This window comes from Zootermopsis nevadensis, unplaced genomic scaffold (assembly GCF_977971745.1).
Source record: "Zootermopsis nevadensis isolate Lab colony 2312 unplaced genomic scaffold, Znev_1.0 Znev_ptg000057l, whole genome shotgun sequence".
Classification (NCBI taxonomy): Eukaryota; Metazoa; Arthropoda; class Insecta; order Blattodea; family Termopsidae; genus Zootermopsis; species Zootermopsis nevadensis.
In genome coordinates, this window is record NW_028259188.1 from 186,014 (window position 1) to 212,999 (window position 26,986).

At 37.6% G+C, this 26,986-nt stretch overlaps 3 protein-coding genes and 2 long non-coding RNA genes across 22 annotated transcripts in view; 2 read left to right on the forward strand and 3 right to left on the reverse strand.

Moving 5' to 3' along the window:
• The window catches only part of bdl (borderless), a 26,783-nt gene extending 17,538 nt beyond the window's left edge, over positions 1-9,245 (reverse strand). Inside the window, exon 1 of the mRNA XM_022074556.2 lies at positions 8,924-9,245. The gene's annotated coding sequence lies outside the window, so the exon portion shown is untranslated. The remainder of the gene's footprint in view (positions 1-8,923) is intronic.
• On the reverse strand, positions 1,079-8,549 carry LOC147871365 (uncharacterized). Its single transcript, XM_087361324.1, has 2 exons — positions 7,764-8,549; positions 1,079-3,581 (listed from the first exon to the last, which is right to left on the reverse strand). Exon 2 carries the CDS (start codon positions 3,566-3,568, stop codon positions 1,403-1,405), a length of 2,166 nt encoding a protein of 721 aa, XP_087217450.1. The 5' UTR covers positions 3,569-3,581; positions 7,764-8,549; the 3' UTR covers positions 1,079-1,402.
• Positions 8,547-10,611, forward strand: LOC110834911 (uncharacterized). The gene is made up of 2 exons (XR_015538807.1): positions 8,547-8,782; positions 10,114-10,611. It is a non-coding gene; the product is annotated as an uncharacterized LOC110834911 (long non-coding RNA).
• tutl (immunoglobulin superfamily member turtle) overlaps positions 10,467-26,986 on the reverse strand; it is a 171,210-nt gene continuing 154,690 nt past the window's right edge. For all 18 annotated transcript variants that reach the window (XM_087361314.1, XM_087361316.1, XM_087361322.1 and 15 more), the window contains one exon: positions 10,467-22,598. In XM_087361314.1, coding sequence (XP_087217440.1) covers positions 20,957-22,598 — 1,642 coding nt within the window. In that variant the 3' untranslated portion in view covers positions 10,467-20,956. The remainder of the gene's footprint in view (positions 22,599-26,986) is intronic.
• Positions 22,594-26,986, forward strand: part of LOC110834910 (uncharacterized) — a 5,458-nt gene continuing 1,065 nt past the window's right edge. Inside the window, exon 1 of the long non-coding RNA XR_002544723.2 lies at positions 22,594-26,937. This is a non-coding gene — a long non-coding RNA (uncharacterized LOC110834910). The remainder of the gene's footprint in view (positions 26,938-26,986) is intronic.

Consider the following 26,986-nt stretch of genomic DNA (forward strand, 5'->3'; position numbering starts at 1 on the left):
GTTTCGGCTCGTACAGAGCTCTACGCTGCACACTGGACAACTGTCGGAATGTCACTCGGCCTAGTAACTGAATGCGTTCAATCAAAGCCGATTCAAGGAGCTAATCCACTTAGCGGCTTGCTGGCAGGACGGTGACCTCTAAACGCAGCCAGAAACAGAGACACACAGCAAGCCCCATGATGTACTTGCTACCTTCCTCATGGTAGAATGTTTCTGGACATTTTTCGCCTGTACGAAACGCAAGGTCCACGCCCAGATTCAAAGCCAGTAACTTCAGAATTTAAGCCACAGCACGACCAAGTTTTACTTTGGACTCCAACCCACTCACCTTTTAACACTGACATAAGTAATTCAATGAGCCACAATTGAGTGGAAGTATTCCTGAAGATGGAGGCAGCATGTTCATAAAAAATCAATGTTATCTACGTACAAGTGAACGTGGCGTTTGAACCCAGAAGATAAAGACTGACAACTTCACTGCTGTGAGAACCTCAAATCTCAACGCAGAAATTAGTATCTTATCGATAATAACAATGCAATGCGATGTTTCAGGAGTACCATCTGCACATTTGCGGAATAAAAGTTTGCATCTGGTAATTAGCACAAAGGCACAACTTTGCGTGACTTCCTGGCATCGCAAATTAAAGTCTACCAACCGTAACACAGGCCACAAAGCAAACGTTTCGATGTTCGGATTATTTGCCGGCCGAGACGAACACATTCGATCAGTAATTCTACATCAGTTTCAAAGAACACGTAACATCAAACATGGACGTGGTTTCCAAGGTTAAAACGGATGAAATGTGGTTAAACACGCCATTCCATTCATTCTGCCTGGCAAGATTAATAAATATGCATCTTCTGGGTGGCGTAGTTTTGATGTGTGCAGGATGCAAGTTGCTGGACAGCACGTTGAGGTTTGCTAGCCTGATAGATTTTTCGTAAATTTCTTCAATACCTCTGTCACGTAGCCGAGACAAACAATATTAATTTAGGTTGGTAAGTGTCCAATTTGTTGTGGGATGAGGACTCTGTCTTGACTAGAGTCGAAGGAGATCGTGAAGTTAGAAGTTCAGCGAAGAATGAAGATATGGTTTATTTAGAATTTCGAAATACAGATTTGTAGTAAGTCTTCTATAAGTATACAGTTCGTAGTCTGCTGGTACAATGACAAATATAATAGTACAATATCTTTCTTTTATATGATAACAAGTGGAAGATGACCAGTCTGAGGAGTGAGCACATGACTTAACATTATTTTAAGGTCCAAGTGCGTAGGATTAAAGGTCAAATCACTTCCTGTAGGGGATCTTATCAACGGGATGTTGGAGTTCAAGGATGAATGAGTCGAGTTATGTCACACCTCCCTCCTTCAGACAAAAATTGTAGGTAAGAGAAAACCTTAATTTTTGTAAATTGACCATGATTCTCTCTTCTTTGTCCTGTCTGATCTCCTTAATGAGTGAGCCTGGTCCCGTTCTGTTTTTGTTTCTTGTAATGCAATTAATTCAGGTGCTGAAGACAAGGATCGAACTGATTCGAATCTTTTGGATTGACTGGTAATGACATCATTTAAGTTTACATTGCTCATCAGACTTTGTCCTTCCAATTGTTGTTGTATCTGTGGAATGTTTTCCGATGATACATTAATTTGATTTATAGGGCTATTTGTAAAAGTAAAATTAGGACATACTTGTTTTGATCCTGCCCACCATTTCTTAGGAGAGCATTGATTAAATAGCCAAATAGTGCTTTTACGGCAACATGAACAACAGCAACATCCACAAAACCAAATACAAACAATTAATATTAATGAAAGTACATAAGTATACCATACAGTACCAATTCTTTTCCAAGAAGAAGTTCTTTGTTCTTCTCGAAGCTTCTGATCCTCAATAAATTTATTTACTTCATCAATTTTAAAACTTGCAAGATTTAGATCATTCACAGATGACATAATATTGGATAAGGGAAGGTTTAATGGGACATCCTTTATTATTTCTTGCTCTGGAAGGGTTAAACAGCAATCAATGTTTACATTGACAAATGGAATAATGTCATCTTTAGTTAAGTTTGTTTCAAAATGGGAAAGGGGATACAGAATACTCTTACTACCAAGTCCTTTACAATCATTTCTTATGGTTATGATTCCTCTGCCTTGTAAACGATCAGAATGTCGTTGACCATTTTGACACACTGTTGTGAATAATTCCATTTGGGGTGCAACGTACAACCAGGAATTACTCATGTGTAACGGTATCCACATAATTTGTTGTATAGGTAAGTAATTAAATGTACAACTATTTGGTACTTTCTGGGTGTTTGGGTGTACAAGAGTAGCAACACAATCTACATCGGGTACATATGTTACAATTGGTGTGTTTTCAGTACAAACATAATTTAATTTGTTAGGTTGAAAACATTTCTTTAGTTCATTTTCTGAAATATGTCCATATCTTTGATTTAGCATATCCACAAAGAGATATTCCTTTTTCACATTCAACACTTTTGTAGTGAAGTTAGATTGCATTATCACAGGAAAGGGTATTATTCTATGTAATAGGAATTTAGTTTCCAAAATTAATGGAATTTTTACAACATAAACTAAATATGAACCTTGTGTATATATAATGGGTTTGATTAAGGAAATGAGTTCGGAAGAGGTAAAGGGAGGAAATATTGTCAATTCTGGCATAGTTTGTTGCATTAATACAGCTCTAATTTTCTGAATGGTTATGATTTGTGGTTGGAGGATACCGTCTTGAGCATGCAAGTATACATCTATTAACAAGTCGAATGTGTGTTGACATTCTTCAATTCCTCTTTCAACTTGCTTAATTAATTCATTTAACATGAGACTTGTATCTACTTCATGTTTCAATTGCCTACTTTGTGTTTTAACGTCGCGACCTAAGTTTGTTAAAACTTCTTTTAATTTGCGTTCATTCACCGAAACATCTTTTAGGGTTGTATTCATTGTAACAATGGTTGACTTTAAAACCAATAATTGTTCTGACGCTATTCTCAAAAATTCTTTGTGATCCTTTTCCATTGCTTCTATATGTTCATAATTTGAGGCTACTTCATCTTCTGTCGCGGTACCAAAAAGAAATTTTAAAATCTTACCCCCAAAATCAAAAAGATCTCTTTTACGCCTAGTTTGTTCTTTTCCAATTAAATCCACTAAAATATCCTTAAGTCTGTCAACAACACGTCGCTTAGATTGAAAGTAAGGAGCACTTGGTTTACAATCAGTATACACATACCAAGTCTCGTTACGCAATCTGTTACACATTTCATTGAGTGTCGTGACCCTTTCTTTGGTTTGCTTCCATAAATCTTTAACTGGTCTCAAGTCCAAGTATGTTATCAGACTCCATTCAGTGGGGTAAAAATAAACACTTCCAATATTATCGAAATAAACGCCTGTGTTGCTTGAAATTTGTGTTATCTGTGAACCTTTCCTAAGGTCCAATGTTTCAGCGTGCACGCCTGCATGTTGACCTATGATCACATATAGCCACCACCAAAGGAGGAACAACTTAATTGTCCACACCTTTTCTTTCATGTTTCAACCGAACCTGCAACATATGGTTTGGTCCTATTAACATGGGTTTTTATTTGCTTTTTGCCTGTCGTGCCTATCTTGGTTAGAGTCACATTCGTTCCTCGTATTTTCTTGATTTCATATGGACCTTTCCATAGAGGATCAAGTTTTCTTCTTTGTTCATTATAAACCAATACCAAGTCTCCTACTTTGTATTGTTTATACTTTCTAGTTTCATTTACCCTTGTACATTGTTTTATCTTATTTGCCTGTAATCGTTCCTTTGCTTGCTGCCATGCTACTTGAAACTTTTGTTTAATATCATGCACTAAACTCTCGTGGTTATACAAAGGTTGAGGTTCATTTTGCAATTGTCCTGGTATATTTGCTTTTCGACCGAACATTAATTCATATGGTGTGAATTTCGTGACAGTGTGTGGCGAAGTATTATAAGTGAAACAAGCGAATGGAACCCACTTATCCCAATCATTTTGCAATTTGTTACTGAAGCAACGTAGGTATTCGACTAGAACCTTGTGTGATCGTTCTAAACTTCCATTTGTTTCTGGGTGATACACACTAGTTTTTAATTTCCTTATCTTTAACAGTTTACAGCAATTTACAAACAATGCACTTGTGAACTGCGTTCCTTGATCTGTCAAGATCTGATCTGGAATACCATATTTTAAAATAATTTCATACACGAAGTTTTGGGCTATTGTTTCTGCTGTCATGTTCTCAATTGGGATGGCAATTAGATATTTACTTAAATTATCCTGACATGTGACCAAATATTTATTCCCTTTCTCGGTCATAGAGAATGGACCTACTATATCTAAATAAATCTTATTCCATGGTTGGTCTTGGGTATCTGTTACTTGTAAATCAGCTTTTACTTTTGGGAGTGTTTGCTTGTTTATCTGGCAAACTGAACATTTCCTAATGTAGCATTCTACATCTCTAAACATATTAGGCCATGATATATATAATTTTAGGCGTTCGTATGTCCGCTGGATGCCCTGGTGGCCTCCAATTGGACATTCATGCATTTCCTTGAGCAGTTTTAATTTTCTTTCTTCTGAAATATCGTGGTTAGTGGTTTGAACACTACCTACAACAGGATATCGACTAAGTGCATCAGCATTGACATTCTTTACACCTGCCTTATACACAATTTCAAATTGATATTCTTCTAATAATAGTCGCCACCGCAACAAACGCGAACTTGGATCTTTTACACTAAATATCCAGGTTAGAGGTTTATGATCGGTGACTATTGTAAACATTCTCCCTAGTAAGTATGGACGAAAATGCTTACAAGACCAGATTATTGCAAGTAATTCCTTTTCGACCGTACTATAATTAATTTCTGCTTTATTTAAGGTTCTACTCGCAAACGCGATTGGTTTATCTTTGCCAATGTTCCCCTGACTTAATATGCTGCCTATTGCATAATCACTAGCATCTGTGGTTAATACAAAAGGTTGTGTGAAATCTGGAAATTTCAGAACTGGAGGTTTCGTTATCGTTTCTTTCAAATGTTGGAAGCTTTCCTCTTGTTCACTTTCCCATTTCCACATCTGATTTTTCTTTAATAAATCATTAAGTGGTTTAGCTTCCTTACTAAAGTGAGGTACAAATTTTCTATAATATCCTACAAGTCCTATGAATGATTTTACATCTGTTGGAGTTTTAGGGGTTGGAAATTGAATTATAGCTTGTATTTTCTTAGGATCTGGAGTCACTCCATCTGCTGTTACAATGTGTCCCAAGTATTGCAATTCTGTCTTTAAAAATTCACATTTATCTGGTTCCAACTGAATATCATATTCTTTTAGTTTACCAAAAACTTGTCGAAGTCTAGAATGATGTTCCTGAAGGGTTTCTCCAAAAATTATAATATCATCTAAATATACTAAGCAACGTAATCCAACTAATTCCATTAGAATTGTATTCATTAATCTTTGAAAAGTAGCGGGGGCTGATTTTAGACCGAAAGGCATACGCTTAAACTCGAAATGTCCTCTCTGGGTGCTAAAAGCAGTCTTGCATTGGTCTTCTTGTGCTACTGGAATTTGCCAGTATCCACTTGCACAATCTAAAGCTGAAAAATACCTAGATCTACCTAATTTGTCTAAAATGTCTTAAATATTAGGTAGGGGATAACTGTCTCCTATTGTAACATCATTGAGCTTCCTAAAATCTACACAGATTCTCCATTTCCTAACGCCTGAAGCATCTGCTTTCTTTGGAACAACAAGAATAGGAAAATTCCAAGGTGACTTACTTGGTGCAATTATGTCCTGTTTCAACATTTCATCTACTTGTTTATCTACCTCTTTTTGATGTTGTTCAGGAATCCTATAGTTCTTAAGAGTTATTGCTCTGCTCGGAAGTATGGAAGGGGTAGGAATTGAATGTACTGTCGCTTTTGTTTCAGTTAATCTATCACCTGGAAGGCGAAAAATATCATTGTATTCGAAACATATTTTCTTTAACTCTTCTAGACCTTCATTTATGTGTGAAAATCTCAATTTACTTAATAAAAGCTCATTTCTATTTACTGGATTTACTACGTGTGCATTTTCTTTCAAACTAATAGTTATTAATTCTGGTACCTTTTCTATAAGGGTCTCTTCTTCATTACAATTAATTATTAGACAACAATATTTACCTTGCTCACATCGAACAATGCTATCAGCACAAATAACATTTTCTCCTATCATCTGCTTTGGACAATGTCTTATCCCTTGTTTGTCTGTCGAGAATTGAACAACGGTTTCACTTAATGGAGGTACTTTTATGAAGTCCTGCTTCCAAGGAATTTTGATTTCACTGTCATGAAGTTCTAGCCAATCCTGACCAAGTAGCATGTCAACATTTTGTGGTAAAGATTTTACAACATAAAACGGCATTTCTTTTCCACTCCTTACATTATTAACACTTAGATTTACAACACCTATAACTGGAAACAAATCACCAGTTACAGTTTGGAAAGATATCCTTTCAGGCCTTACTTTCATATTTGTTAAACTACCCTGTTTAACTAAAGAGACTTGTGACCCTGTGTCAACCAATGCCTCTCCATAACCTTTAATTAAATGATCATTTATAACATACACAACATAAGGATTCAACTTTACGTTATTCATAATGCAACCTGCATTTTCCTGAGGTGGACTGAACCTGGGTTGCTCAGACAGCCCTACTGCCTGTTTCCCTGATTGCCCCTGCAATCTTTCGTTACATGTCCACTTTTCTTACATAGTTTACAAAAGGGTTTGTCGTTACAATCTCTTGACATATGACCAGGCTTCTGACAACGGAAGCAAATAACCGTTGTAGTTGCGTTTACTCCTGGTTCCCTTTTAACCTGTACAGAAGAGGTACCGGTGCCACCTACACCTCGTACGTTCTGCATTTGGTGGAATCCCTTGCCCACCACATATTTACTACGACCTTGGTTACTATTGTGTGTTCTGAAATGTTCCCTAGATTTTTTTGCACTTTCTTCTTCCAATGCTATCTCAATTATTTGTTTCAATGGCTTGTCCTCTGCTTTTACTCGTGTAATGGTTTTAACTGAATCATCGTAAAGTCCTTGGATAAAACAACATTTGCTAAGCAAAGAAATTGTTTTATTTCCTCCATCCTGCATTTCAGGTGTCCAAGTTAACATTTGTCTATCAAGGGCTTTATTTAATTCGGTTGTCATCTTCTCAATTCTATTTCCCCATTGCGTTACATTTTCATTAGGCGATTGTTTACTGGTAAACAACTTGTTGGCATAAAAATCAAGTGTTCGTTGAACAGCATAATTTAGTTCTAATTTGTCTTTAATAGTCTCCCATGTCTGTAATTCCTCTGGGATAGTGCGATAACTTAAGACTGTTTTTGCATCTCCTGTGATATGAGTCAAAACAAATTTGAGAAATGTTGGATGATCTACTGGATTTAGAACGCTGAAGGCGTTTTCTACATTGTCTATGAATTCCTGTAACTCGTTTGGATTACCATTGAAAGTACTTCTTAACAGCTTTACAGCTGTATCTATAGAGACTACCCTGTAATGGACTTGATTTATCTGTTCGTCAGCTCCCAGAGCTGGAGCTCTTGCTACAGTATTAGGGTCTAGAGGTTGTGGAATAGACATTTTAAAATATGCTACTATATATGTATAGTTTTTACACAATGCACAATGAAGGTGAAGACTTACTTTGAAAAATGAAAGGGAGTAAGACCACTCCTCGGAGCCACCACCGAAGGCAAATACCACCGCGAAGAAGGATAGCTGCAGGCTTATTGGGTTGCGCAATGTCCCCTCGAGGACCCCAATCGGTACTTGAACGATAGTCGACGGTCTTACTCGACGCCAGAAGACGGACGGGCTGCGTCGGCCTCCGGGTAGAGGAAGAAAAGACGTTCCCAGTCACCAGGTGGAAGGACTAGTGAAGTATGACGGTCAGACACCTCGATGTTGATCGCCGAAAAATTTTGAAGTGAAGTTGTGACTTGTATTCTTGAATAATACAAGTAAATGATGAAGTCTCCTTCAATCCCGACGCTGCCACCAGTTTATGTCACGTAGCCGAGACAAACAATATTAATTTAGGTTGGTAAGTGTCCAATTTGTTGTGGGATGAGGACTCTGTCTTGACTAGAGTCGAAGGAGATCGTGAAGTTAGAAGTTCAGCGAAGAATGAAGATATGGTTTATTTAGAATTTCGAAATACAGATTTGTAGTAAGTCTTCTATAAGTATACAGTTCGTAGTCTGCTGGTACAATGACAAATATAATAGTACAATATCTTTCTTTTATATGATAACAAGTGGAAGATGACCAGTCTGAGGAGTGAGCACATGACTTAACATTATTTTAAGGTCCAAGTGCGTAGGATTAAAGGTCAAATCACTTCCTGTAGGGGATCTTATCAACGGGATGTTGGAGTTCAAGGATGAATGAGTCGAGTTATGTCACACCTCCTTCCAGATCCCTACATAACCTCCACCCATAACTATCAACTGATTCTGTGCCACAGACCCAATATTTTTCACACAATTATGCAGTCACTGTCTTGGTGTACAAATGGCAACCCTGGCATATCTTGTGATATTTAAGGTTTTCGTAGTTTAAGTATCAAGATGGCTTTCTGCTGAGTTGTAGCATTGGCAGTCTGGTAGAAGTTTACCAACATTTCAGAGGAGCTTGTTGCTTGCTGTGGTGGTAGCAGAAAGGTTAGTCAAACAAAAACATTTTCCAGTCCCTGATATGCAAATTTTCTCTTTATGTACACAGCATCACCCAGTTTATCTGTTTCACAAATATGGGTGTTGAAGCCACATGCAAACCTAACCCACCAAAAAACTCTTACTTACTTCCTTCTTGAGTGATGTGGACAGTTCCACAAGCATTGTGACATGAATAAAATTCCACAAACTAAACATTACATTATAATTATTATTAAAAAATGCGCTGTTTATACTATGCACCAATGTTTTGACGTATTATTGTTTCATTATTACTAGTACGAAAATTCTTTAAATCACGACAGTTTTTTGATTCTTTGTGAACGTTTTTCCATTGAACATTCTTTTTTTGAACACCTTCATTTCGATACAAACACGTCCAAAAGCATAATTAAACTTTCGCAACAGGAAACAAACAGCATTTCATTCCAAAACTAACCCATCCACGAAAGTCACGGCCAGTGACATCTAGTTCCATCTGCAAAACACAGCTTGAACTAAAATATGAAAAACTTCACCACCAATATACCGCCAAATTCAAATCACAAATTTTGGTACACAACATTGAAAATACATCTTCATTGCACCCAACATAAGTATGATGTCGGTGTATTTAAAAGTCAAACTTCACTTCAAAATACGGACTGTTCTTTTAGAAACTTCAAATAACATGAAGATGACAGAACAGAAGTTATCTTAATACTTGCAACAACCACCTCAAAGTTTAAGAAAAAGTAGTTTCTAGTAACACCACATTTAAAGACGTATCACTTTGACCAAAGTTTCTTGTACTAAGAGTGTGCAAATGTATCTTATTTTATCAATTGTTGATGAACCACAGTTATGAAGATACGCGATTTAAGACTGTCAGGTTTAATGGCAGGTTTTTGTGGTAAATGAGTTTTAATTCATGGTTTAACATCACTTTCAATTACTATGATTATAAAGCACTAAATGATGGGATGATCAGTATAAGTAAAGCTGTCCCACTATACGCCATGTAGGCGCTTGGGGGTAGTGGCGGTACAGCTCCTACTCATTCTTGACGTCGGCACTAGATGGGGGTGAGTGGTCAGCATCACGTCCCGGCCTCGCTTTACCTCTGGGAAAGGATCCCGGTACCCATTGCAGAAGAGGCTGGGTGGACCCCAGAGCAGGCCTGGACACAGAGGCTAGAGGAAAAGTACTATACTCCCTGTCCGGGATCGAACCGCAGTCCATAGCCAGTCACTATACTAAGATGATTAGTGAATTGGAAAGAATATGGAAGAAACCAGTGATGGCTTAATTGAAAGCACATTCCTGGAATTTGTCTGCAGGGACTGAGGAACCCTTAACTTCCATCAGGAGAGTTGAAATTTGAACACAGAACCCCCAAAGCGCAAAGCAGGAATGCCAATCACTCAACTGAAATGTTCAGCAGGAGCGACGAAAACCTTCCACAGGAACAAGCAATTTTCGAGACAGAGGAACGTTCAGCTACTCTGGGAAGACTACGTCCATGAGTTCAGTCCAGACTTTTTATGTCTAGGTTACTTGTAGGACATGCCATGCGGTGTCCACACCCACAAGTTGCTTCCCCGACATAAAAATCCTGCAACTGATGTCGGTGGACAAGTGGGAGCGCAGACAGGAAAATGACAATGAACATCTTACGTTCTTCACTTAGTAGTTTGAGTTTGTATCATCTAATTTATTATTTTATAGATGGCAACAGTGTGCAACAAAACTTTTTCACAACATTTGCTTCTTTTTATATGTGAACACTTGTTTTTCATGTTTACAAATTTGAAATATTAAAATTCACCTACTTTTCATTCTGCCTGTAGAGTTTGTTCATTTCGTTCAATTTAACATTTGACTTCTCACTTGATCGTGCTAATCGACAACATATAAGCAAACTATTTAAATCAACGAGAATGCATGGGGCTCTTCATTTTGGTGCTAAGGGTTTATAATCATTCTGTGATCGCCTTTTATAGATCGTGTACATTTTTAAAATATCTTCTGCTTAAAGCAGCTTACGTTAGAGTTGATTTGGTGATACCAAATAGTAACATCTACGTAAACTGAAGTGCCAGGTTGTTCCATATACGGCAAGGGAAGAAAAGAATACGCAAATGAAACACAGCAAGGAATTATTGCTTGTAGTTTTAACACTTTGAGACATAGATACATGAAGTTTCGTAACATATCTGAAACTCTACCCGGATAACAGAAATTCTGAGACGTCAAGGCTCACAACGAATTCAGCAACAGCAAGCCAAGATATCTGAAATAAGTAACGATAAAATCCATATTAATTCTGAAACCCACGCTGAAGTTCTGTACCAGACATAAAAATCCTCTAATACTGACACCTAAATAAAAGATATGTAACAGTGTGCCCAGATATTTAAAATTCTGTAATATGGAGGTACAGACGAGTACGTTAAAATACTGAGACATATATAATTGAAATTCTGAAAAACTGATACTCCAGTGACAAAAATTCTGGAATTCTGCATAACACTGATATCCAAGAACTTCACATTCTGTAATCTCTGAAGCTTATTTGTACATAAAGAAACAGCACTTTAAAAGACAACACAATTCAGTCTGTAATTCAAAGGTAACGCTTCAGGGCAAAGCAATGCAAATATTGGGCCCACAGGATGCATAAAGAATATGAGATTTGTCATTAATTTTAGTTTAACACCTTACATGGCCATTATCACAATCCCAGCAATATAGAATATAACATAACTTCCAGTTTTTGCAACAACAAAAAATAACAACTTTGAAATTCTATAATTAAAATTTGTATCAAAGTGATAATGTTTTTAGATTTACATTTTTATTATTTAGAATGTGTCAATAAGTTGTAAATACACTAAAGATGATACAAATGTAATTGAAAGATTAAACTATTTTGATAAAATAACAAATATGGATCCTTAACTGTGAGCTACAAGCATGAAGTTTTAAAAACTTCCTCTCTGTTGTACAAAATGGCCAATGATTCTTAAAAATAAAATAAACACCAACAACTGGCATAATGAATCAAACCTAACCTAACAATTATTCATGTTATGGTCTTACATGCAGCCTTCAATGATTCTCATGCCTCTGAATTTGCACAGCTCCTATAAATGAATGTACCAACAGAGTCTGTAACTACAGTACTCCATAGAATTGCACACACTGCCAGGGCTGACTTAAAAATTAAGAATCTGCAGACTGAAAACTTGCCTATGTAAAAGTAATAATCCTATCTGCAAAATCTGGATTATTCCCTGTAATTTTGTAGTCTATAGCTATGTTACTTCTTACTGAAGACGCCAATGACATTATAAATGCCAATCATATAGATTTGTTTTTTCTGTTAGAAATTCTTTAGAGTAAGGAGGTCCAGGGTATGTTGAATAGGTTATGACGTGCAGCTGGATTCCACTCTTGCAGAAATTAATGCTCAAAATGACTTTTGGCTTGTTCCACAAAGCTGCAAATATAATGGGAGATAATATTACAACTTCAAGTCTCAGAGTGGAAAGAACTACAAGTCAAAGAGCACGATGCTTTAAAAGATGTGACACTGCTATTAGGATTTTTTGAAAGTTCAATATCAATTTTTGACTTATACAACTGCAGAATGAAATAATCTATTTCAGTTGAAATAAATTAGGTTTTATTTCATATTATTTAATTGTACTGCCAGATTATATTAGCTTAGAGAATGAAAACAGAAGTGGCAATCACAAAATTAATTAAAAGTTTGAGGAGTTTACAACGATTCTAGCTCCTTGTTTCTCATTAAAAGATCGGTGCACATGCAGAGAGTCACCACGATGCATTGTTTCCACATATTTGTATTAAAACTTAACTTTACTTTACCACTGTAGTCATTTAAGCAACTTTATCTTATAGATATGAAGAAACAAATGTCCATGTCTATTAAGATTTACATATTTTTCTTTCAATACATTTCTCCAAATCTGTTTCCTTCTTTTATTTTTATGACCGAGTGTAAGAAGTGCCTTTACACAAGGGAAATATAACATGCTAGTACATACTAAAAGTCTCCTTTAGGTTATCATTTTTTTAATGAATGGAGAAATCTTATTTGAACACATAACACACTGACCTGACATGTTCGTACAAATCTGGCTATGTACATCTCAAACTAGGAATTAAAACTGGACCAAAAAATGCATTTTCCAATCACAGTACTGTCCAAAACACAATGAATGCTCCATAACCCAGAATTTTTAAGAAGCTCTCAATGCAACATTGGCTATTAAAATTGTATGCGCCATATTAGTGCGGTCTTGATTGGAGCTGAACTGAGCACCGGTCCTTTTCCAGTCGGGCTCCGAGGAAGAACTCCACAATATGGCGGAACACACCACTAAACTTACTTTCAAGACGCAGCGCCATACAGAAAACAAAACAGTTTTTTTTCAAATCACCAAATTGCTCCCATGTCCTTGCACTACAGAAAACATGAAACTCTACCTACACTTACAACTGTATCCACTCGTTTACCAAAACGCATGTTAACAATTGGCTATTTTTATCTGCTTGAATTATCTGAGTCATTCAAAATGCTTCTAGTAGAGTCTATTCCAGAGGCTGAAGTCATATTAACTACCTTGGCCACCTTTCAAAAAAAATAGACACCTACTTCAAATTGTTCTGTGAAACTTACAGATTAAAATATCTTTCAAGAATGTGTATGGCTTGTAATATGGTAATTATATTAGACTTAAGGTCTTTACAATATTTTAGCAGAACTATAAAATTAATGACTTTTCATAAGACCTTGTTTGAATCTAAAGGAAAGACAAATAAGTTTCTCTAAAAATCCTGAATTTTTACTGTTTTGACATTATGCGATACCCAGAAGACGCTTTAGTCAACGTAACTGCAAGTCTGCGACATGTAGAACAGAAGAGTACAGAGGAACTGTGACTTTTGTGCATCGTTCACAAGTACTTAGCAATGTCAGATATGACGACTTACATATAAAGTGGATGAACAGTTATTACAGGTATACAAAAAGCTGGGAGTGACGGACTCAGGAAAAAGTCCTTTATGTCTCTAACTTAAGGCAAAGAAATTTATATTGAACACTGGGTAGATTCTGAAACAGAAAGCTTAAAAATTCTGTGGAGCACAAGTTCCAGTTTTTAACATTACTTCACTTTCTACCAAATAACCACTGTATATTTGCAATTTGAACACTTTTCACAAAATATGATACACCGCTGCAATGAGTAGTTTAAAGAGCACAATGAAAATAGCATACAGAAATATTTAGTAGCTTATATGCATAAATATAACATACGATGGGGCCGTAACCAGATTTTCTGGTACTGTATATTTGAAAGCCTAACACCCAGAACTGCTACTTCTGTCTTCCAGTCTCCATATAATATTTAAGAGGTAACTTCTTAGTGCTTTGACAGAATGTATAATCTCTGGGAGGCAGTGTTCCTTTAACATACTGGCTACAGTTAACAAGTTACTTGTTCTAAAATTAAACCATGTACTTCTTTTCTTATTTTATATTTGTAAAATCTTTTAAAGAATCAGGAGGGCCACAGTCACCTACACTCAGATATTTTCTCTCTCAGTTAGCTCCTGTAATATTCCATGGACTATCAGATCTAACAAGCAGATCAAGATGGGAGATTAATAAACCCAGCAGTCCTTCTGCGGAATATTTCACTCCCTCAGTTTCACAATTTTTAGATTTTTTGTTTACTAGGAACTATGTGATTTTCCATCAAGAACGGTCTGAAACAAGGAGATGCTTTGTCCCCATTGCTCTTTACCTTAGCACTAGAATACGCCATCAGGAAAGTCCAAGCTAGGCAGGAGGGTTTTTAATTGAATGGGACACATCAGCTATTGGCTGATGATGTTAATTTATTGGGGGACGATATGAATACAATAAAGAGGAACGCAGAAGTTTTACTAGAGGCTAGTAGACAAGTGGGGCTAGAAGTAAATTCAGAAAAAACGTAAGTACATGTTAGTATCTCGTCAGCAGAAGACAGGCGGGCAGAATTATCTTAGGGTAGCTAATAAATCTTTTGAAATTGTGACAAAGTTCAAATATCTGGGAACAAATGAAAATGATACTCATGAGGAAGTTAGGAGGAGATTAAATTCCGGAAATGCTTGCTACTTCTCAGTTCAAAGTCTTCTGTATGATTTCTAAGAACCTGAAAATTAAAGTATACAAAACAATAATTTTGCATGTTGTCTTGTATGGGTGCGAAACATGGTCTCTCACTCAGAGGGAGGAACACAGATTGCAGGTGTTTGAGAATCGGGTGTTGAGGAGGACATTTGGGCCTAAGAGGGAAGATGATGGGGCATGGAGAAAACTGCACAATGAGAAACTTAAAAATTTGTACTCCTCCCCCAATATTGTCAGGGTGATTAAGTCGAGAAGAATGAGATGGGCGGGGCATGTAGCGCGCATGGATGGGACAAGAGGTGTGCACCAGGTTTTGGTTGAGAAGCCTGAGGGGAAGGGACTGCTGGGGAGACCTAGACGTAGATGGGAGGATAATCTCAGGCGGGATCCATGGGAGATAGGAGTTGAAGGAGACTGGATTTTGTTGGCCCAGGACAGGGACCGGTGCAGGGCTTTGGTTAATTCCATGATCAATCTTCAAGTTCCTAAAGCCATCTAGTTAGTTAGTTAGTTAGTTAGGGATTGTGATTTAATTCTTTGAACTATTCTGTCAAAATTACGTAACATTATCTAGCTAGGTTGCTTGGCTCCTTGGACTAAGATACTAGAAACTTGTATACCATCAAAGAAGAGCACAACAAAAAATGAATCTTGGGATTTTGTGAGGAAGAATTAACTCGTTGTTATCAAGTGTCTGAGCAATATTAGCTTAACATTCTGCTACAAATTTCACAACATGGGCTGACAGGCAAATTTCTGGGTCGGGAAGGGAATAAATGCAACAAACAGAAATTTTATTTTATACAAAAAATGGAGCAAGTTTTGTTAAACTGACAGAATGACATAACACCCCCCCCCCAAAAAAAAAACAAAAACAGACAGGAGCTTTCAAAACAGAAAATGATTATTTGTTGAGCAAACTAAATTGAATTCCAAATCTGTGTCCAAACATTATCCCAAAGTAAATGAAGATACATCATAATTGTTAAATCTGTCAAGCAACAGGCAGTATCACATACAACTACAATTGTTTGAAGAATTTACTAAAAGTGTCCCCAAAAAAGTTTGAACATCGCATATAATATTTGTAAGATTAACGCTAAATATGTCTGTAAACTATTTCAGGTTTTATTCTCTCATACAACTCAATCAGTAGCCTTACTGTAAACTCTATTCTTTTCACAGTTTCGTCTATAACGATAATCACCAACCTTTCACCCTTCTGTGATATGAAAACAGTGAGAACTATAACTATTGTCCTAAGACAAGTCATTTGATTAAATCCGTCGCAAATGGTAACATATTCCTCGGCACATTACTTTAGCACCGAAAGACAAGAAAGTAAATGTGCCTCTTGCACTGAGCGCAAACTGCCGTTAGCTGAAGAACAAAACTTCGTTCGTCAGACAAGAAAAAGTGCAGAATGGAGATATGACCTTTTGCTTTGTAAGCGGGTTCTTAGTGAATTTTCTTCCTTCCAGGCAAATGCGTGAACAGTCTAACATCGGCTATGACCATTTCCTCCTACGCGCTTCTCAATTTAATAACAATAATCCTGACATTCAGCACTTCATTAGAAAAAATTAATAAAACCAAGAAACAACAAGACTCTTCAGAGAGCATTTTGGGGAGACGCAAGCCAAGGAATTGAAAAGGAAGTCAGTAGAGCACACTCTGGAAATTAAAAAAGAATCAGTAATGTCAAGAAAACTTCTTAATTCTCTAAACTGTGAAGCAATTCTGACTTAAGGTTTTCATGACAGATTTTAACACTTATATTTTCATATTTTGCAGTAGGCTGATTTATCGATGTTCAGAACCTCCGTCAGATGGCAACATCCGTACTGGAATAGAATTACAAAGAATCTCTAAGGTGGGGGTTATTTTTGGCCCACAATATGTAGAAAGTATCTTTACTCAGACCAGAAAAATGCTGGTCACGGATGAAGCCCCTAACTCAGTACAGAGGGTATGATAAAGTGCCGTTTGGTCAGGACTATTGCTCATCGCATTGGGCGGTGATAGACGAGCATGGAGCGATGGTGGAATGATGATTAGTGGGGGGAAAATGTAAGAACTTGGGTGGAAAAAAATTCTTTTGACATTCTGTCCATCAAAATTCTCACCTGAAGACATACAGGATGAACCTGGGTCTCCATGTTGAGAAGCTAGCGTGTGTTATTTAACTTTCATTGACCACATATCTCATCTCATGCACAGTCCAGCTCACTGCGTCTCACAGTAGCAGCTGTCAACAATAGAGTCCAACCGAGAGCCCTGCGGTACAACAGAGATTTTAATACCTCATTCCAACATAAATGTTGTGAAGAAAATTTTAAGTTTATAATCACAGATCATTATGAACTTAAAATTGTCTTCACAACATTTAATGTAGACATCAGATATTGAATCTCATCCAAATCTACAAGAAAAATGCATACGGGCATCATCTCTCCTTTAAACATTCAATACAGAATGAGTACCAATTCTGCAGTATGCTTTGTTAAAATGTGTTGCGACACAATAAAGTACCTCGAAAGATGTTACCAGTGGCAGAGATTAAGTAGCAGAGAAAACAGAGAAAGACGACAGGAATAAAATTAATGGGACGTGAATATACATAGGTACACTGAGACTAGGATACATTCCAAGTTTTCTAAAGGACATCACAAACAGACAAGCATAAGTGTCCCCAACCATACAATGACGTCCTGTCTAATATTTCATTGTGCAATGATATTTATCAATTCCTTACTCTGTTTCGAGAAATTTCACTAAAGAGTGCCGCCGTCTGATGATGAAACGTGTACAAATGCAGATGTACGATGGTGAAACTTAATAATTGTAAATACAAAGAAACAAATCATCAGCAATTTGTGTGATATGCTAATGGTATTAAATTATATACAAAATAATATAATAATAACAACAATATTCAAGTTCTTTCCTCTCTCTTTGTACTTTGGAAACTTAACTAAATTAACAATTAAAAATAAAGCAGGCAAAATTCATATCATAGAACAAACAAAATTTTCTTGTTTTCGCTCACGTTTTGCAATAGCGCTAATAATAAATATCTATTGCAACAGCCTGTGTGGAAAATGTTTCCGTTTTTTCATTTCTTTATAGATAAAGAAAGATAAAACGATAAAGCGTTAGAATTATTATGTGAAATAACATCAACAACTTTGTATTTCTTCATGTTGAGTTATCTCCAGAAAACCTTCCTCTGTTTCTGCTCCTTAAATGTTCCTCTCATTTTAGAATTGAGCTCTGCCCGCTTCTAGCCACAACATCAGAAACAGAATAATATTATATACAATCTTAAATTCCTTGCAATTGAGTGTGTGAATAAATGCACAAATCATTTATATTACTACTCCTTCTCTCTTCCATTGTAATTGTGTTCTTTGGAGTTCATACTTAGAGGATAATTAATATTTTAACCTTTTCATTCATATTTTAAATAACCACTTTCACAGACAGCAATATGGATTCACACACACAACCATCTTCACCAATATCGTTCATTTCAAACATGCGTAGTAGTACCAATCCGCTACTCATTCATTTAAAGTTTTAATATATTTGATTATTCTTTAATTTGTTTGAAACTCACAACACTTATTAATAATAATAATAATAATAGTAATAATATTAATAATAATATCCAGTTTTTGTAATCGCTTGTAATTATTTGGTTTTGAGTATTGTTCAGTTTAATGCACTTGAACACTCTTTTCCATATTTTAAGTGACTTCAAGCACTACCATACTTAAGAACTTCATAAATTCAATAAATGCCACATGTTTGCCCCCCCCCCCCTTGGTTATTCTACATATCTAATTAAATTGTGCTGCTGCTACTGGACAGGCCTAGTGATTCCTTTACTCAGGGGGCAGACATCTGTGTGCTAGATGAATGACAACTCTCTGGTTCACTTTTAACTAAATGCAATTAAATTGTTACCAACTTACGTTACAGCTATTTATCATAGCATTTTAAATTATGGGCACCAGTAGCAAAGGAAATTGAATGGCTTATCTGTCGTGGACATGTGGTGACATCAGTTAATCAACAAACACAGAGCTTAATTTGTGGCAGAGACCGGGCGGGATCTTCATAAGTCACATACAAATCGACTCTGCAGTATTTTTACATTGCGGCCTCGCCAAACCCATCCATATATGAAGACGACTGTCTTATGTGATTCGTACCACTTGGTCTGGTAGAATCTGACTGACAATCTAGATGGTACAGCATCCCCAAAAGATGAACATTTCAATACTTGTCACTCTGAAAACCTCAAAATGCATGCATGATCAATTTTGTTGAATCTTCATAGAGCTAATTATTGTTTTAACAACATTTTGCAAATAATAAATATATTTCTAAATTTAAGCTCATCTATAAATTAAAACAATTTGTGAAAATGTTTATTAAAGTGATGTAAGAACTAGTAACTACAGGCTCTTTCTTAAAACTAGAACTTAAAATGCGGACTCCCGAGCTTCAGTTTGCAGCAATATGTGTAAATTGCAAGTGGTATTTCTATTTATTTAATTATTTATACTAGCACATTAATGCAGGTTAGAGAATGAAATAAAACTGTTGTTATATGAACTTCACATTGTCCCAAAAGTACAAATTTAATGTACTTATGAACATATTTACACATAGACCTAGTTCAGAAAAATGTATAAAAATGGTAAGCCTGTAAAAATGACATTTGTTAAACGAAGAGTTTACTGTAGTCCGACTTTCTGTTTTGTCACAACACAGCCCTTACATCTCTCACCTCAGGAATTAGACAACGAATAAGCACGGTTTCATTTATAATGAAACCGAGAGCAACTCGGTGCTCAACGATTTTTAATACGTAAGCAGAACCGGAGCTCTAGAGAACTGAACAACTTACAAAATGACAAATTCAGATTTTTTCCAATAAACAATTAATGACTACAAATATGAGAGTGCATCTAAAACTGGCAGCCATGAAAAGATGTTAAAACAAACACCAGCAATTCACATCATTACAAGATATGGATGGGTTGGTTTTAGAGCCTCCAAGACATCATTTGTTATGACCTTATGACCATCACTGGCCCCTGCCAACCTCAGGCAAATCTGCAGTACATTTCTGAAGAAGTGTGCTCAGCAGAGGGAGGTGACAGAAGCACCAGTATGACCATAAATATGGCGGACTAATTCAGTGCCAACCTTCCATGAGGAAAATTATTTCTAATTTTATATATGTAGGATTTGAAGTTTCCACATCAGGGTGATGATGGAGGCAGCAAGGACCTCTGTAACTTCAGTAAACTTCTACCAGACTACACGGTGCAACAACCCAGAAGACAGCCATTTTTAATTCTATATCATTTCACATTCCCTGCCTCTGTGCGAATGAAGAACAGTTTTATATGACAGGCTCACCTAGTATGCACCGCCTTACGTGGAGACAGATAGAACCAGTCTCTAAAATGTAGTTCATTTTAAAAGTTTAATTTCTAAATAAAAGACAACGAATAATGCCCTACAAAAGTACTGTAAGAGCACTACAGAGGGAAGTATATTTGAAATTCATACGCAAGTTCCCAAGATCTTTTGCCACACAAATTAAGCAATGTGAAATGATTGCCAGATTGTGCTATGAAGGTAGAAGCACTTAGCCTGAAGCACAGGAATGGAACGCTTTTAAAGGAACCTTGGATGTAAAGGCTGCAGTGTGCATCGGTGCACTGGGACATATTCATACAAAGCGAAGGGTCACACGGTGCCAAATCCATCTTAATATAAACCATTCAAGAAAGCCAGAATAGTGCAAAATAATCAGAAGACAGAGCTAGAGCTTCTTTTCTGGAAGTGACGCTAAGCTGACTTTCCAAACATTCTGATATCCTTAACAAAACCTAAGAAGGAATATGCCTGCTCTGCTCGAACCAATGGACATAAATGAAGTGCAAAAAAGAAACTCAACACGCACTCTCAAGCTCTTCACTCCGTCTCCGTTTGGCCTGTCTTTTCCTGAATTCGTGGAATTCCTCTTTCATTGCCTGAACACGTGCTTCAATGTTATCATACTTGGAAGGCCTCTTGGGTCGCGGCGGGTAAAAGGATGCAGAATATATCTCGGAATCGCTGATACCTCTGTCTTCTCCGCCGCTACCCAACCGCTGCCGGGGCAGGGCAGTGCGAACCCCTGTAGGTGTTGATGGTGTAGGTGTTGCAGCAAATATGGCATCAAATTCATAATGGCCATCTACACTTGTGTCCAGAGGTTTGGAGCTGCGGAGATGTCCAGGTTCTGAATGTGGTGGTGATGTGTCTTGCAGGCCGGCAGTGAATTCGAGCCAGTGGCCAACCAGGGGTGGTGGAGCTGGGGGATGAGATGGACGAAGAATTTGTTGCAGTGGTAGAGGAGGAGGAGGTGGTGGTGGAGGTGGTGGGGGGGGCGGCCTGTATGGAGGCAATCGCCACTCGGCACTGGTGCTTCCAGACTGAGAACTTTGGTTCTGCTGTGATGTGTTCTTGCTGCCAAACCCACTGGAACTAGAAGGTGAAGTTTCCATTAGAAGACCATCGTGGCGCTCTGGGTCGGCAAGTTCGGGTGCACTTCGGGCATGACGAGCATGGCGTGGTGGCAGTCTGGCACGAGGGCGAGCAGTTGCTATGGTGCCAGTCCCATGACCTGGGTGATGAGGGACCAGATCTTCAGCCCAGGGTAGGGGTGGGCGTGGCGGTGGGATGCGAACTCTTGGAGGTGAGCTAGTGGCCAGAGGGTGTACTGGTAGAAACAAAGGGGGTGTGATGAGATGAGGTGCAGCAACAGTCACTGTTCTCTGCTGTTGCTGCTGCTGCTGCTGCTGCTGCCAGTGGCTCGACTCCTCGTGGATTGCTCGCAGTGAGGGCAACTCCTGGCTGTAGCGTTCATGGACTGAGCGCAGCTGCAGATAACTGGGGGGTGTGGTTGTGGTGAAGGTGCTGCCAGTGGGCAATGAGCGGTCCACAGAGCTGAGCTGGGGCACTGAGCTCAAGTCACTGAAGTTGTAACTTGGAGACCAGGCAGTCGTGAGCAGAGAGCCAGGCGTGGCAGGAGAGCTGGCCCGCAATCTGGGTACAGGAACAGGTGGTGAGTAAATAGCTGGGACTAGAGGAAGTTGGTGCTGGTAGCGAGGTGGGGATGACCGGCCTCCCAGAGCATCAAGGATTGCGGCAAGACCTCCGCCAACCCCGCTTTCCCCAGAACCATCAGACCTCAGGCTCAACTGGCTGGGGTAGCCCACTAGCGGTCGTCTCCACGAGGCCCTTCGTCTGCCTCTATGGGGTAAGAACCCACCGTCATCACTACTACTGGTGACACTATTACTAGCAGAGGAGCGTGATGAGTCAGCAAGCACAAAACGGCCATCAGCAGCTCGGGATATTCGGCCCAGACTCTTCCCATTTCCGATGTACTCTGGATGCCAATGTCTTGCCACATCACTGCTGCTGCTTACGCGAGATCCTTCACTGTCACCACACTGTCCTGACATCAACCAGTTTGTCAATTGAGCACGAGTCCTCTTTAAAGCATCACCTAGGAGTGTCACACTTGGTATTCGGCTCTGTCTAAGTCTGTGACGATCAAGAAGAGAACATAATTATTCCATTATCGGCATAACAAAAATTGTGGTGCTCATTAACTCTAAAACACCAGGTCCACCTAACTTCACCCACAAACACAAGACAACACCACAAAAATCATGCAGACACATGAACATAATAATGTAAAAAGCAAGCAAAATCAAAATGACAACACAGAAGAAAAAATTCCTTAAAAACTCCATCAATACCCATCTCTTCTGAGGTGCACGTGAAAAAGTCCATATCACACTGTTGATTTTAAAAACTTACAATTAAATGTGTAACAGTGATTTGCCAAATATTCCTCTTCTTTCTAAAAACTTATCAAGACATGAGGTCCGTAATAAACAGCCGATCTTTTGGTCAGTGGAACTAAAAGTCAAAACAATCTAAATTTACATTGCTTCTGCCATCTATTAAAGCACATATCGTACTCTGCTTGGGAATAACATTCAGTACCTGAATGATTCCTGTCATTTGATGAAGCATCTTTCCTTCTAAGATTATTTTCAGTTCAGAAAACAGGAAAAAAACCTTGCACTAATATGACAAATACATTGGATCAGAACCAATAAGATTATATCCTTAAACCACACCAGTAATTTCATAATGCAACAAGTAACAATACTTAATTCCCCTATATGAAACCTCCTCTGGAAACTTTTCTTGATTGAATCTCATATAATCTCCATGGTGAAAAATTTAAATTTCCCTCACAGATACAGAAGTTATATGCAACACATTCAAATGAGCACAATAAAGCATCACCTTAAATACTGTAGTACCTTGAGAGAAAATGTGTTGGCTGTTTTCTTTACGACTAAAATGCGACTTTCTCATTTTTTCATTACTTTTGTACAACATGACTTCTATGTCAGAATGAGGTGCAGCAGCTTGGCGACAGGTCTCACAGAAACAAGATGGCTGTAAGGACCTGATCACAGAGACCTGCATTTATAAACCCAAAAACATCAACCCATATGCATCGATTAAAACTATTCAAAAGACGACTGTGCATATCTAATCACGAAACTGGTGATGGAATGGTGAACAGCGAAAAAGCAAGCACTCATGAACATGATCGAAATGATACAGCACCTTTGCAGTCAGTGTACGGGTGGTGGAGGCAAACATTTCATAAACAAATTATAATACCAAGCAACATTTAATACCGCCTTTAATGGAATTTTTAAAACTCTTCCGAATCCCAGGTTCAGAATTACGAACTACAAGGTGGCTCTGACATTGCAAGCACAAGCCATGGCTCAATAAGCAGACGCCACTCCTTTATTAGTCAGTCAGAACCATGATAAACAAAAAAAGAAAGAAAAATCCTTTGGATGGGGCACCAGCGACCACAGTCACATACATTATTCTGGTCATTCTAATGACTAATCTCATAATTTCTCTCCTAAAGCTTTTTCCCAGAATAAATCAGGGCACCTTGACTCTACGAATTATGTTCATTTCCCTTATGATGGAGATGGTCTCTGAAACACTGGGCTTCTGTCCACAACTGACATAGTTTGTTGCCCCTGAACATTTATCAGAGACGCTGATGGTAGTCTTTTGGGTTGTAATGTCATATGGACCTGTGTGCAGATACCAATTCTGACATTTCAGGATCTCATGGTGATGAGCATGAAAATGGCTGTCTTCTGCGATGTTCCTCTGTGCACTCTCGTACGTACTGACTAGCATTCCATCAGAGAAATCACCCTGGAATCACAAAATTCCTCTGAAACATTGGTCAATATCCACCAGACTACACAGCGCAACATCCCAGAAGACTGCCGTCTTCTAGATACCAATGTTTCAGAGGAACTTTCTGTTTTCATCTTCAGGGATGAATGCTGGTATCTGCCTACTAGTCTACCAACATTATGACCCAGAAGGCCACCAAAAGCACTCTACCACTGAGTACCTACGCCACTCTGATTGCCTGCAACTGTAATAATAAGGGGCAGACAAGTGAGTGGAACAAAACAATGTAATTTTGTTAGGCCTGCAATGAACTTACTGGTACATATTTTTTATTATTCTGTATAATTTAACCACAATGTCGTTTATAACTCTAAAAGATGCTGTGTACTTGCGTCAGTGCATAAAATTTAAGAAATATTTGTTTACCTTTACCAAACTGTCTACGGTGCTTTCGATCATGCTCATTACGACTGACATGTGAACACACAAGAGTTTTTAACATGCTTTGTACCAAGTGCACTATGGAAGTGAGAGCGTGCTGATTTCAACAGTTGCTTCCAAACGCTTCACCTTTTTTCCTCCTGAATGACCAGCGCAACGGGAGAAACAGAGAGAAGAAAAAATAATCATCAAGATGTAATGAGTATAATTACAACATCTGAAAATCAAACCCTCAACTTAGAAAAATGCAACTTTGAAAATAAAACAAATGATTTCCTTTTAAAATAATCAATACACTCTAAAGCATATCCAGTTTCTGAGCAGATGTTGGTCTTAACAGACAAAAATTTCAATAATCTTCACCTGGAATGGCCATCCTGCTTGCTGAACCTTAAACGGAACACAATCCTGCATCAGTATGTTACGAGGAGACTTTAAACTTTTACACTTTCTTGCTCCAAGACGTTGTCATCTCTCTCTCTGAACCACAGAGAACACAGCAGTAATGAAGTTACGTGCAGTGTAATGTGTTTGAACATCTGTGGTTATCAAATAATTTATGTCACTGAAAAACAATATTTGTCTTTAACTCTTAAAAACTGGCAAGACATGTTTCTTTCACACATTGACATGTGGCCAAATTTTAACATGTGAAAAAAAATTTCATCATTCAGTTTAAATCAATGAAATCTGATTAAAGACAAAAATCCATATCCACGTAATAATTAACTGCTTGTGAATTGTAACTAAGATGCAGAATTGTCAATCTCCAGAAATAACTCTAAACTTGCTACTCAATGAAAACATAATTTATGAAAATAATTAATAATACACTTAAGTTGACATGAAAGGTGAAATATCTAATTTTCAATTCAAATAGCATGCAGTGATCAGACATCTGATTTTTAAAGGGACAAATGCAAGAAAAATACGTTAATGAATCTACCAAGTCTACCAATTTTGTCGCACAAGAACTCTTAAAAAAAAAAGAAATGTTTTCAGAAATTCATTAATCATACTAACATTTACAAACTCGCATGTGATCATGACTGGCAATTACCACTGTAAACCTAACCTAATTCCTGAATGTGAAATGACAAATTATTTTTCCTGATACATTTTATTGCAAAATTATGTTTATAAAATAAAATCACATTGCTTTTTCATGTGTGTGACTCTTCTAAACACTTTTCTTTTAAAATCTGGTCGCCATAACACAGCACATATTAAACAGGGACTATGCTATTCTCTTATGTAAATGGATACCTAACGAAATATATTCACCCTCTGGAAACATTGCTCTTGCAGACAGTAAGACAGTTTCCAGATGCATTTAAATCTATCAGAACAAATCTTCATATTAACATTAATTTGGATCTTCTGTCTTAAAACTAAAAACAAAAATTAACAATTTAAACTTCCAATACCAGAACACCAAACACATTCAACAATTCTCCATTTTGACATGTAAACAGAAACAAAACAATAAATTAAATGAGACACAACATACGAAATGTAATAATCAATTCACAATGCCATGGGCACTTTTCTGTCCTCAAAGAGAGGAAGCAACACAACAGATGGCAGGCCTGAAAGACCTGCCATGTGTTTAAAACATAGAAAAGTTATAGAACAATGGTGGGCTTTCAGCAACTGTTTCTTGCCTCCAAAGCAATCCCATCTTCCCCAAGCACAAAACAAAATAAGATGCCATACACTATTACTCAACACCAAACAAAAAATGTTAGCCTCAAGATTACCTAAGCGAAGCCTCAAACATTTTCAAGTATGGAACTGGAGATGATGAGGGACTTGGCTACTGTTTCAAAAGGTCAATACAGAAAAACAATCACATTCACTAGTGATGATGGCAACTACTGCTAAGATAAATGTGTTCTCTGAGCACCGATGATGTGTTCATCATGCTTCAACTTCCTTCCAACAGAAGTCATTACAGCAGTAGTAGATTCAAAGAACAAAAATATGTACCAATACATTCTATAGAAGTATTTGCTTTTAAAATCAGAAATATATGTACCAGACTGTTGATCACTGCTGCTTGGCAACAGAGCAGAAATGCCTGTTAGTGAATGTATCGATGACAGAACACAACTGCAGAATCTGAACAAAACATAAAACTCTTTTGATGATTGAAACTTCCTACAACAGCTGTTTACAGCATCTGGTATGTACCATCTTCAATGTTAATATGTGTTTTTCAGTACTTCATAATA

Bases quoted from the DNA above. Each gene is read 5' to 3' on its own strand.
- LOC147871365 (XM_087361324.1), bottom strand. From the start codon at position 3,568: ATGAAAGAAAAGGTGTGGACAATTAAGTTGTTCCTCCTTTGGTGGTGG.